This window comes from Herpailurus yagouaroundi, unplaced genomic scaffold (genome assembly GCF_014898765.1).
Source record: "Herpailurus yagouaroundi ecotype Mexico unplaced genomic scaffold, PumYag 412, whole genome shotgun sequence".
NCBI lineage: Eukaryota > Metazoa > Chordata > Mammalia > Carnivora > Felidae > Herpailurus > Herpailurus yagouaroundi.
In genome coordinates this window covers 27,625-40,063 of record NW_024412629.1, presented here as the reverse complement: position 1 = coordinate 40,063, position 12,439 = coordinate 27,625, and the positions used below count along the sequence as shown (strand labels likewise).

At 44.2% G+C, this 12,439-nt stretch overlaps 1 protein-coding gene and 2 long non-coding RNA genes across 5 annotated transcripts; 1 reads left to right on the top strand and 2 right to left on the bottom strand.

The window, feature by feature from the left end:
• Positions 1-241: 241 nt before the first annotated feature.
• LOC121022517 (histone-lysine N-methyltransferase SETD1B-like) lies at positions 242-8,469 on the bottom strand. Of its 2 annotated transcripts, XM_040463700.1 has the most exons (4): positions 8,089-8,469; positions 6,844-6,926; positions 2,922-3,090; positions 242-1,440 (listed from the first exon to the last, which is right to left on the bottom strand). In XM_040463700.1, the coding sequence occupies exons 1-3, from the start codon at positions 8,171-8,173 to the stop codon at positions 2,938-2,940; spliced, it is 321 nt and encodes a 106-aa protein (XP_040319634.1). In that variant the 5' UTR covers positions 8,174-8,469; the 3' UTR covers positions 242-1,440; positions 2,922-2,937. The 2 variants fall into 2 exon arrangements, 1 of the variants encoding a protein (XP_040319634.1); XR_005786980.1 differs by lacking the exons at positions 6,844-6,926; positions 8,089-8,469 and adding an exon at positions 4,519-4,698.
• On the top strand, positions 266-5,286 carry LOC121022519 (uncharacterized). Its single transcript, XR_005786983.1, has 3 exons — positions 266-318; positions 3,872-3,964; positions 4,993-5,286. It is a non-coding gene; the product is annotated as an uncharacterized LOC121022519 (long non-coding RNA).
• On the bottom strand, positions 4,712-6,837 carry LOC121022518 (uncharacterized). Of its 2 annotated transcripts, XR_005786982.1 has the most exons (3): positions 5,905-6,837; positions 5,286-5,680; positions 4,712-5,085 (listed from the first exon to the last, which is right to left on the bottom strand). It is a non-coding gene; the product is annotated as an uncharacterized LOC121022518 (long non-coding RNA). The 2 variants fall into 2 exon arrangements; XR_005786981.1 differs by having other exon boundaries at positions 5,286-6,823.
• Positions 8,470-12,439: the final 3,970 nt, after the last annotated feature.

The window sequence follows — 12,439 nt, the reverse complement described above, 5'->3', positions numbered from 1 at the left end:
GGTATGATTTGATGAGACTTGATCTCATGGGTACAGCACCATGAAGTCATATGGTTTCTCTCTAAACCTTAAATCATGATCCCTTTGTGTCTAGCGCTAGTGTTGCTTTTGAAGTAAGGAAAAAAAAATATATATATATATATTTATTTATTTATTTATTTATTATATATTATATATATATGTGTGTGTGTGTATATATATATATATATATATATATATATATATATATATATATATATTTACATTTTCAGATATTGCCCATGTATCCGAATGCCTGCACTGGGGTACCTACCTCCTTTTCTGATAGACTGTATTCCCGTAAGTATTGCAGTCGGTCTACCTTTGGACTTTATCCTGTGTTGTATCTTCAGTCTGTTCACTTAATTTCATTGCAGTTCTTCAATGCTGAGGGATTCATAATTGGATTGATTTTCACTAAATGGTACGAGATGCAGTTCCAATCATGACAGAAAGCACATGCTTCCTGTGTTAGGTACTCAAGAACAAGGCAGATAACCTGGGCAGTTGAGCTGAGAATGTCTCACTCTATTTGCCGGCCCTCTTCCCTTCCCTGGGAGACAAGGATCTCTTTTGGTTACACAGAAATGTCAGTGAAGTCAGCAGAGAAGGGTCCCTTCTCTTCCGTTTGTCTCTCAAACTCCCTGTCACTACCTTCTGCCTGTCCCTTTCCCCGACTCAATCCCCCAGGCCCACTGCTCCACTCCAGCCATGATCAGGGTGTCCTCCAGCTGCTGGCCTCTGCTCTGGCCATTGCTCAGTGAGGAAACTGCAGGAGGATTATGTAGCTCATGGGTCTGATCAAGAAATCTCTGCTCCTCAGAGTCCTCCTACACCTGGTGCTGTCTGCAGAGACCTGGCATCCTGGGCGTGGGTCTGACCCTCACTCCTCTTCACAGTCACTGCTGGTCATCCTTCTCCACCATTTCCACCTTCTCCACCACTCATCCTTCTCCACCATTAGAACATAGCCATTTCCTAAGGACAGATACCTGTCTATCTGATCCCAAGTCACCATGGAGTCAGGGTTTATTTCCAAAATAATTGAGCATAAGCACCCCATCAATCTAGATATAGGAAGTTCCCATCACCCCGGAAAACTCCCTCGAGCTCCCCTGCACAAGGGGTGATCTTGCTTCTATCCTCCATCACCACCATTTCTGCCACTTTGTTACCTGTGTGTACAGGAACCCCACTGTGTGCACTCGATGGGAGAGTGAGAGTAGATGGTCCCAGAAGCAGATGCTGACACAGAGACAAAACGATGAAACATGGATTAGGGGACAGTAGGAAGGACAAACTGGAGGGGACATGATGGACAGGGAAAGCATTTAGGTAGATCTGACATCTTCTTAAAATGTGTATATAATCACCATAGTCTGTCACCGTGCACAGTCCTCTTCAAATTTCAAAAGAGTTGTCCTATAAGGCAAAGAGATTTTGGTTTATTTTCCTGGGATCTTATGTTTTCCTACATGCATTATGTCTTCTGTAGTTTATCTGTGGCATCAAATGAATACTTTAGTGTGTGGCTGCATCTGTGAGATTACGTGTACTAGAAAATGATTGTCTTCAGATCTAGGTCTCTGAATGTACACATTCTCATGATTATCTTTTCTTTCATTGTGTGACAAGGCCCAAATTTTAATAGAAAAATGAGGGACATTGTCTTATTTTTTAAAACAGTGATTCCCACTCCCTGAGCTAACAGTCTTAGTTTAATGAACTCCTGTGACCATCTTTTTTGGAGGATCATTGTGTGGAGGTATCTTAATTGAAACTGTGAGAAACGTGAGGGGACACTTCCCAGAGATTTTGCAGATGCTTTATGCACTGAATGTCTTCTTTTTCTCTTGTTCTTAGAAACAAATATTACCCCTGTTTTCACAGATAACACAGCTGAGGCTCTGTGTAGGTCCCACTGAGAACTGGTATTAGGGCTGAGACTGCAGGAACACAGGCAAAGCCTCAATATTGTGAAAGAAGTATGAGGAGATGCAAAACTGTAGTCAGGGTGATGGCAGGGGTCCACCAGGGGTGGCATCTGGCCAGCCCTGAACTGTAGGTTGACCCAGGCTGAAGGCCAATGCAGGAACTCAGCTGATCTAGATTCTGTCTCTGCTTTGAGTCTCACTGAGGGATATGAACTTGGGCATACAGCATTTTCATAAGACCAAGTTAAATTCCCCATATCTCCAGGGTTTTTCCCCCCACAAATATCCAGAACCTTCAGGAAAATCCAGGGAGACAACAATCTTTTTAGATGATTACCTGCATGCACTTTGGCAACACACTGACATTTTGGAGATGAACACTGCATTGTGCACTGAGCAATCCCACATAGCAGTTCTGTATGGACCTCACACTCCCTGCTCAGGCTGTGGCCAGGAATGACCTCCAACTGCATCTCACTGACCCCAACACCCTCCTTTCTGCACCTCCTCAAACTCTGCTTACTGTGCTCAACTTCCCTTCTATTCCTCTATGATACAAGGTTCCCCCATTTTTGCACTGGATCCTTCACTGGTGTTTCCATTATGGTGATCACAAGGTCTGCATAATTTAATGACTGTCCCTCTTTCACACAGGAAACCTGATGCTCTAAAAGTTAGGGGGGGGGGGCGCCTCATTCTTTACAGAACTCCAAACACTGTGTCTCCAAAATATGCACCAGTACTGCTGATATGTCTGCTTTTGTGTAAAACATCCTCTTTCATTTGACAAGAGAAACATATAGCTCACTGTATTACAGGGACATGACACTGCCCATTGTATGTATGTCCTGAGAAACTTGAGATATGCTACAGTGTCCTCAGGCAGTTTGTAGTTGGATTGCCAAGACTCACAACCATCGCTACATCATTGCCACAAAGTCAATCATGAAGAAGATGAATATACTTTACCAGCCACTCATCCAGTTCAGGTCATCTTAACAAATAGAGTAGGTGGAGGAGCTGGTGGAGGAGGGGGATGTGGCCTATAGCCCATGACTGGTGGTGAAGGGTGGTCCATGGGGTACAGCCTGCAAGGCGATCCTGGGAAAGGACCAGGCCTTCTTGCATACAAAATAGCCTGCGGAAAAGAAATGAGAGATATGTTCATAGGAGGAAACAGAGCGCCAACACCAGAAAAAAGTGGAAACCCAAATAAGCAGTGCTCATATCCTACTAGCTTCCCCACCACTAGGTTCCAAGAGGGCAACAGCAGCGCCAAAATCTCTACCCATACTTTGGGTTCCACTTACAGCTTTGGGGTGGGGAATGGATGTGATTGGGATAAACTAGTGTCTCCACGTGTCTGGAAAGGTAGAAACAGCAAGGGTCCTTTTCCTAGAAGATTTATAGACTGAACCCCAAATTATCCAAGTAGCATATTCCAGATAGGAAGACATTTGTGTCCAGGATCACCATCCACCCTTCATCCCGCTCCACCACAGAGGCTGTTTATGGTGTATCTGAAGAACTACATAATGAGAAGGAGTGACAATTCCAGTGTCAACACATGGAATCATAGCCCTCGTGGCTCAAAGCTCTGCCTCTAAGCCCCTGCCTGTGCCCAAACTACTTCTGTCCCAACAATGGATTCTCCTCCTCTCTGCAAGTGCTATCCATGGGCACAGAGACACATGGGGAGATGGAGATCCTGAGGGCCTGCAGAGGATCTGGGAAAGCATGCTCCTAGAGAAAAGGGTAACCTATACATGTTAGTTGGGTTCAGCTAATTTATTTTAGTTCGGAGGTACTTCTCAGCTTAAGTGCAGTACACTTTGCAGGGTAATTGTGTCCTCTGGAAAAATGAGCTGAAATTCTAAAAGACAAAATTAACACAAATGCACTTTGATGTCTGGTATAAGTTTCCATGTTTTAGCTGTACCTGTGACACAGGACACGAGAGAACTTGCTCATGTGAACACAAGTGAAGGACACAGTGGGGACTTGCCACACAAGTAATTTTGAATTTTTTCTCTTCACAACTTAAGTTTCAATGCATGTTTTCTATGACAAATATGCCACATCTTATAGTTCAGAGTATTTATGCCCAGGGCACACCTGAAGGGATTCTGGGCAGCATGTTTACCAAAATGCTGATGGGTATGAAATTTACTTTGCCTAAGACCATTCTAAATGACACATACAAAAATAAAAGTTGGAGTGAAGGGAGTTCGCCTTTTCAAATTGTAAGGATACCCACAGATTTTTCTGACCACAGTAAAACCCTCGATAGAAGGAAACAGGAGGGGAAGAAACAGCAAGAGCAATGATTCCACATTGAGGAGATCCACAAAGAATGAGGCAAGGTAGGAGACTTCCAAGTGGAGTGTGGTGTCATCCTCCTTGATTTATTCCAGGAAGACATTGGAAAATCCCTATGGTCCCCACCCTTAGGCACGCTTTGCTGCTCAAGTTACCACAAACAGATGCCAGGTGGAAAACAGGGAAGCCCGAAGACTCGGGGGTAAATGTTTTGCATTTGGGAAAAAAACAAAAACAGCAGACCTACCATACAACACACAAACCAGAGACAATGGCAGGAGAGTGTTCTGTACAGAAGTATGTGGCTGTCTGTAAAGACTTAGAACTGAAAATGGCCACAGCATTCACTTTGTGCTTCTTGGCGGTTCTGGCAGAGCCAGTGTCGATGTCACTCTTGGGTGTGACACCTGCTTCTGGACCTGCAAAAAGCCCTAGAAGGGCTGATTTGAGTAGACTGTTTGGATATCAAAAACAAAACACCCTCCCCTCATACTTCTGACAACTTAAACTCTTTGCCCCAGTCAGATCCCAAATCACATGCACAGGGTATCCCACATGCCTCCAGTGATCCCCAAGAAGAACTTGAAGAACCATCCCGTATAACTTGATGAATACCCATAAAAGCCATGATTCAGATGTATTCATCATTCATCGAACAACTATGGATGGCTTGGGGCACAACTGGATGGACATACGTAACACTGTACCTCATGCCTCACAGATCCCAGCACGTGGACTGTGTACAGGGCATTTCTGCTGAAGCGCTATGTCTGGTTTTCTGCATACAGCCCCATTCCTTCTCCACAAGAGACACCTGTACCAATACATGGTGGGGGAAATGACAAAGATGAGATCCTAAGAAACTTGAGGAATGTGGTAATGGCAGCAGACACATTCCCCTTGCATCACAATGGTCTGTGGTACCGCCTCTGCACCTTGGCCCAAGACCTAACAGCAACAAAAATAAGGTGAGTGTGTTTTACAAGTCAACTTCTAGTGCTCAGATCATCTTACCAAGTGTTGCAGGTGGAGGGGTTCCGGGTGGCCTCAGGGCCACCAAGGTTCAGGAGGTGGACGTGCCTAATAGTCCATGGGGGCGGGGCATGCAGAATCGTCCAGTTAACAGAGGAGATCCCCAGGATCCAGACTGCCCTGCAGAAGTGACAGCTATATCCATATGCCAGAGAAGAGAACCAATACCAAGAGCAGCTGTAACCCAGAGAAGAATGCGTCAGCACCTGCCACATTCTCTGCCACCAGGATCCAAGAGAGTAGCATCACTACCTGAAAACTCTGTCCCTGACACTGGATACCACCTACAGCTTGGGGTAGTAGATGCAAGAGGTTAACCTACAGCCACCACACATCACTGCCCAGGTCTGCGGAAGTAAAATGGCAAGGGTCCTGTCCTAGAGGGTTAACAGAAGTAATTACAGACAAATGAAGTAGCATTCTCCAGACAGGCAGCCATCCATGTCCAGGTTCACCCTGCATCCCTCCTCGATGGTGACTCCAGATGCTCTGCTTTTGGTATATTAAGAACACAAAAAAAATGAGTGGGAATAAATGGCTCATATTCTGCTCATGGAATCACAGCCACTGCTGGCAAAAAGTTCTGAAGCTGGACCCTCACTGTGCCTCCTCTGCTCCTCTCCCTGAGAAAGGAGTCTTCCCTCTTGAAGTGTTGTCACAGGCCTCTGAGACCTCTGGGGAGTGGAGGATGCCTGGAATCTTTTGTAAGGAATGAGAGTCTTCTGTGAAGAACACGTTACTTGTGGTGAATGTCTACAAAGCTCAGATGTGTTCATCTTAAATCATAGGGAATTCTGACTTTAAGCATACTACAGGACACAGAGTAATTATGTGCAACAGAAAAAAAGAGGGAGAAATTCACATAACAGATTTTATGCAAGTGTTTTTGTATAAAACTCCTGGTATGTGTCATGAGACTGTATCAACTCTAATAGTGACTGGGGACACAACCAGAAACTGCTTATAGAAACACAATTGAAGGACACAGTGTTCAAACAATGTTTACCTAAGGTATAGCTGGAAGGATTCCAGACAAATCATTTACCAACCAAGATGGGAAGGTGATGAGTGATGACATTGACTTTATCCGGGACCACTCTAAATGGCACAGGGCACAAAATATAAAGTTGGAGTCATGATGTCGTTTCTAACAGATTCATCTCCTAGCCAGAATCAAGAAAGGAAGACGCAGCAGCCACACTGTTCCCACAGAGGTGAGGTCTCGAAGGGGTCACCCAGGCCAGGAGACTTCTGTTTGGAGTGTGGGGTCATCCTCCTCTCATTATTTCCTGAAATTCATGGAAAAACCTTAAGGTACTCAGTCTGTAAGCGCTTTTGGCTTCTAAACTTACCACAGAAAGCTAACAGACTAAAAATTGAGAAGCCTGTGGGCTCCTGGGTTGAGTGTGCATTTGGAAAACAAAGAACAAACAGACATATAACACAACACGCAAAACGAGACAAGGCCGGGAAAGCGTGCTGTACATAAAGATGAGGGTTTCCCAAAAGAGTTACAACTGATAATGGCCCTGGCATTTACCTTGTCCTTGTCTGCATTCTTGGTACAGTCACAGCCACTGTAATTCACAGAGTTTTCAGCAGTTTCTCGATCTACTAAAGACCCTAGAAGGGACAGAGGTTTATTCTGCTTTTAGAGGACTTGGCGTAATGAAAACAATCTCTCAACTCATTCCTCAAATATCTTAAACTTTTCCCTACAGTCAGGTCCCTGACCAGAGGCAGAGGGTATCCCACATGCCTCAGGTGACCCCCAAAGATAAGGGGGAGAACCATCCCCTCACCTTGATAAAGGCCTCACGGTGCCCTAGTTCATGTTGTTTTGTAATTAATCACATAACTGTGGACAGGTCAGGCACAACTAGCAATTTAGAATTCATCAGTAAAACAGAGGTTTCTCAGTAAACATCATGGGAAATCACGATTTTATTACAGATCAAGAACAAATATGAGGATGCTTGGATTAAGCATCCAACTTTTGATTTTGGCTCAGGTCACGATCTCATAGCTTGTGAATTCAAGCCCAGCGTTGGGTTCCTCACTGACAGTGTGGAGTCTGCTTGGCATTCTGTCTCTGCCTCTCTCAAAATAAATAAGCATTAAAAAAAAGAATAAAATTGAGAATACTGGTTTGGTGTATATCCTCAATGACTCCTCAAGAAGAAGTGCATTTCTTCAGACTTCAGCAAATTGTTCAATCTCTCAGCTTATCTACAAGCTGTCTTCCACATGAGAGCAGTTAGTATATAACTAAAGACTAATTTTACACTATAGAGAAAAGGAAAACTATGAGAATTTAGCAGTGAAGCTGCAGAGTTGCACTGATACCATCAGAGGACTAAGCTAAGCTCTATGGAACTTGAATTTAGGGATGTAGGGCTACAGTTCCCCAAAATAAACAAAAATAAAGACCGTTAAAAATAGTGAATAAATGACCTTCTTCTCAAATAAACCAAAGTCTTCACATTGAGTCCGGGTGGGAAGAAGGATGAGGCCTATGTCCTGTCATCATTTCCAGGCTCTTCCGACAGGGGGATTCTAGAGGAGGTGGGAGGGTCACAGTCAGAGGAGGGGCATGAGTTCCACCAGTCACAGGGACAAGTGCCTCACTGCCTGCGGCACCAGAGGAGAACACCCTTCTGTCACCCCTTCAGACCACCTGATGTCCTTAGTGCTTGTGATTCTTTCCAGACCACACAATGATCATCCACAGCAACAGGCTGCACAACAGAAATTAAACTGCAGCACATCACAACGTGCTCCTTACCTCTCCTTGGAGGGTTCTGCGTCTCTGGTCCTGCAGCCATTGGTTTCTGCCTCGTGTATCCCTCAGGCAGCCTCTTTGCTCCCATTCCGTCCAGTCTTGGATACAGAAAAATAAAGGACTTCTATAAGAGTTGCAACACCACATCATCTACTAGACGACAAACAGTGCGGGTGTCATCCCTGGAAACACCCATAAAAACGCAAGTCAAGTGACCACACCTGTATTTCAAGTAAGCGACCTCCATGCCCTGCTCCGCCATCTTCCTGTCCCAGATCTGAGTCTTGATCTGGGGGAGAAAAAACACATCCACCTTCAGTCGTGCCAGACTGTGCACCAAAGAAAGAGGAGGAAACAAGAAAACACTTACCTAGGTATCCTGAGCATTCTTCTCATGAACTGCGATCTGAAAAAGCCAACAATGAAAACCCCGTGGTTAGGGATTCCAAAGGCCACTGCTCTCACCTGCATGAGGTGCTAAGGTTCAGTATGTCAGGAAGAACTCAGGTTACATGGTATCTAAAGGTGAGCTCTGCCTGCTGCAGCTATTCCTGTGTTTGTTCAATTTGTTGCCTGTGAGTTACAATTGCTCTTGTCACATAAGGCCCAATATTGGGTATGATTTTAAATAATCTGCCCACATTCCCAACAACCTCATATCTGTCCCCTGATACAATTTATTCTTACACATGAAGCACTTTGCACATGATTATCAATGTACAGTAGGATCAAAGCTATTGTTACATCCTTTCCTTACTCATTATTCCATTCCCATAGGGTTCAGAGTTCATAGAATTCCTTCCCATTTTCAATCTTTCCATAACTCATCATGTGACAAGTGTCTGTTATCATAAAGCTCTATTCTTCATTAACTTATATCCTCACCATGTTTCCCAGGGTTGCAAAGACAAGGGCCATGAAATGGCACTACCATGTTGAAGGGTATGATTCATCGTACGACACACTGTTTTCCTATAGATTATGACAATTGACACCACCCCCAAGGAATGTTGGCATGGACAAAGTTTCCACACAGTCTGCCCACTACTTGAGATCCGCAAATGTTCAGACACTCAATTGTTTTGTTCTCTCTAAAACTTACATTTTTTTTTATCTGTTAATACTCTATGCATATGTCCTCTGAATGTTTGTTTATATTACTATGTTGACTTTAAACATTGCAAAAAAGATTAAAAACAAAAAAAATGAACAGCGGGTTCATGAGCTGCTGGTAATTCGTAGCTGAACTCACTTGTACTTGTTTATTTCTTCTGTAGCTATTTTCTTTTTTAATGTTTATTTATTTTTGAGACAGAGAGAGAGCACACGCATGAGAGGGGGAGGCAAAGGGAGAGAGGTAACAGAATCCGAAGCTGGCTTCAGGCTCTGACCTATCAGCACAGAGCCTGACGCGATGCTTGAAGTCACGGACTGTGAAATTATGACCTGAGCTGAAGTTGGACGCTTAAACAACTGAGCCACCCCGGTGCCCCTTCTGTAGCTATTTTCAAGTTTTACCTGCAGCTCCCAGCTGATTCTTCTTTGCTGCCGGTTCAGTGTCATTTTCAGCTTCCTAAGATAGGAAAGATATATACACAGTCAGGACCAAGGTCCAGAAATTCCCCCTTTTTGCCTCCCAGCACTCTTGAAGGCCTATGCAAATATCCCTCCCCCCACCTCTCCCATAATTGCACAGACTGACAACCCAATCAGAGAAATGAAGTGAACACCCCATTTAAGTTAAAGAAAATTAAACTTCTGTCTGCTGCCACATCTCTGCTTTGGGAACTGTCTTTCTAGTTTTCTGTTTCCTCTCCTTTATCATAAAGTCATCAAATAACATTGCACTTTGTGCCTTCCCAGAGTGGGTCTTTTGTTTGAGATGGTGAAGACTCATTTCATCAGTGAGTGAAAAACCATGTCTGGCCAACTGTACCCATTAGGATGAAGCAGGGGATCATCACCAGTCTTAGACTTCCATGGGGAGCCCCAATTCTCAGGCCGAAAGTTGTACCATGACACAGACAATCACCCTGAAAGACGACCTGCCAGGATATGGCTTCACCAACATTGCAGCACACTCCCAGACATCGCTAGAGTTCAAGACTGCAACCCCTTCCTCCACCTTCACCTATCCTGGTGGAGGAAAAGGCCAATCTTAGAGTGACAACATCTCCTGAAATACCACCTGATATGAAGTGTCACAGTCTGGGTTTACTTCCAGGAAACATTTCAGATGGAAAACTCTCAACTACATGGAGCCAAATCTACTTTAACAAGACTCATTCCACTGATATTGAAGGCAGCAAAAGGCAATGCTTGGCAAGGCTGGGTGGCTGGGTTGCCCTCAGACTAATTTGTTTGTGGTGTTGATTGAGACGGTTTCAACTTGACATTGATGTTCTCAAGAATCACATGAAAAATTGAAAATCTCTTAGAAACAGGCACAAAAGCACTAGACAGAGAAAGGCACATGCATTTCCTTCTGGCCTCTCAGGCAGTCCTTCAGCAAATGCTTGCTGGAGTGGTTGTAATGTAGTGGCTCTGTTGTAAGGGGTTGAAGATAGAGAGGTGGCCAAGGTGCTGTACACACTCACAGAAAGAGCTTATGAATTAACAAAAACAAGATGCCAGTGAGACAGAGCAGGTGCTAACCCGAGGTGTGGGAAGGACTATTATAAAGGTGAGTCTCCAGGGAAGAGAAGGAAGACTTCACTTTCCAACATGAGTGAGGGACTCTAAAGTCCCTGATATCCTCCTGAGAACAAAAGGAAATACTGTACAAGGGAGGAAGCGTGTGACTGAATGCACCAAATATCTAACAACCCCACGAAGACACACAACACCAAGATGGAGAAGAAGCAAGCCCAGGACAAAGCCAGCCTGGCAGTTGGACCCAAACTCCCTAGAACTCATTTCTGATATGGGGGACATACATTTGAATGGCAAAGAAGCTGGACAACTTTATGGGCACAGACTTAGAAGTAAACAAGTGTAGTTCAGGGGTGGCCAGCAAAGATGAGCCCTAGTGAAGCTGCGGGCTTTGGCCAAGACTCAGAAGAGTTACAATTAAAAAAATCAGGGGACAGGAAACAACTTGACTTTTTTAGGGATTGGGCCTGCAGTTAACAATCTCACTGGCAGAATGGATGCAGGGATCCAGTACTTCTGGCACCCCTACCCACTTTCCAGAAAGCAACTTCCATTGTTTCTCCAGCAAGATAATTCAATTTTTTCCCCAAACATTTTTGACCCATGTCTGGTCCTGAAGAAAAATGACCAATTGCTGGATGACAAAACAGTGTGATGCGATTGAAACCTATAGGACAGTGTAGGTGGATCCAGAGTGGATCCAGGTATCAACGTTATTCATGATGGTACCTTCCCTCTTCCGCCCCAAATACATGACCCAATGTGTGACAAGCACTTAGGACAGAAAGGAAAATGCAGGTTACATTACAGAAAGCAAGATAGGAAGGGCAGGCACAATTCTACTAAATGCATTTGGCAAAAATGCTCTGGACCCGGTTCCAAAAGAAATATAATTATCTCTACTGGCCACCACGTTCTCTCATACAACGCAGTCCTTGTGACAGTTCTCACATGAACATCTTACTTTTCTACATTTTTTTTTTACCGTTTACTCATTTTTTGATAAAGAGAGACAGAGCGCGAGTTGGGGAGGGGCAGAGAGGGAGATAGAGAATCCAAAGCAAGCTTCAGGCTCTGAACTGTCAGCACAGAGCCCAACATGGGGCTCGAACTCATGGACCATGAGATCATAACCTGAGCCGAAGTCGGACGCTCAACCGATGGAGCCACCCAGGCGCCCCCATCTTACTTTTCTGTAGGCACTTTTCTTTGTTCATAAAATTCTTCCAGGTTATGTGCTTTCTCCTTCATCTGTTTAACTTTTGCTTCCTTTGTGGCTTTCACAGACCTCAATGCATTATACTTGTCTTCCAACACCTTTTTATTTTCTGGGGGGGGGGGGAGGTGTTTTCTCGATAAACATGCACATGACCTGAGTCTTGATTTTGGTGAGACAGAAAAAGGGCAAGAACCATGAAGGCATGAAGGTATTCTTTCCCTTACCAATGCAAAATCATTGCCATCATATGGGAATTTCTCCCCAACAGAAAATATACCTTCTAGTTGATGGTTATTGGACCTCAAGGTTCTTAGCTCTACATCCTTGAATTCAATATTTGCATCTTGTGGTTAAGGCAGACATGAGGAAAGACTTTCACGGAAAACTTATCACCCAACAATTTGTACCTCACACAGCAAGATCGTGCATTGCAATGAACAAACACCTTGAGGCATGAATATAACTAGAAGACAAAGATGGTGG

Excerpts from the sequence above, each read along its gene's own strand:
- LOC121022517 (XM_040463700.1), bottom strand. The coding sequence starts at position 8,173 with ATGGGAGCAAAGAGGCTGCCTGAGGGATACACGAGGCAGAAACCAATG. Across the intron at positions 6,927-8,088 it reads GCAGAACCCTCCAAGGAGAG|GGTCTTTAGTAGATCGAGAA; the intron begins GTAAGGAGCACG and ends TGTCCCTTCTAG. Across the intron at positions 3,091-6,843 it reads AGAATGCAGACAAGGACAAG|GCTATTTTGTATGCAAGAAG; the intron begins GTAAATGCCAGG and ends TCTTTTCCGCAG.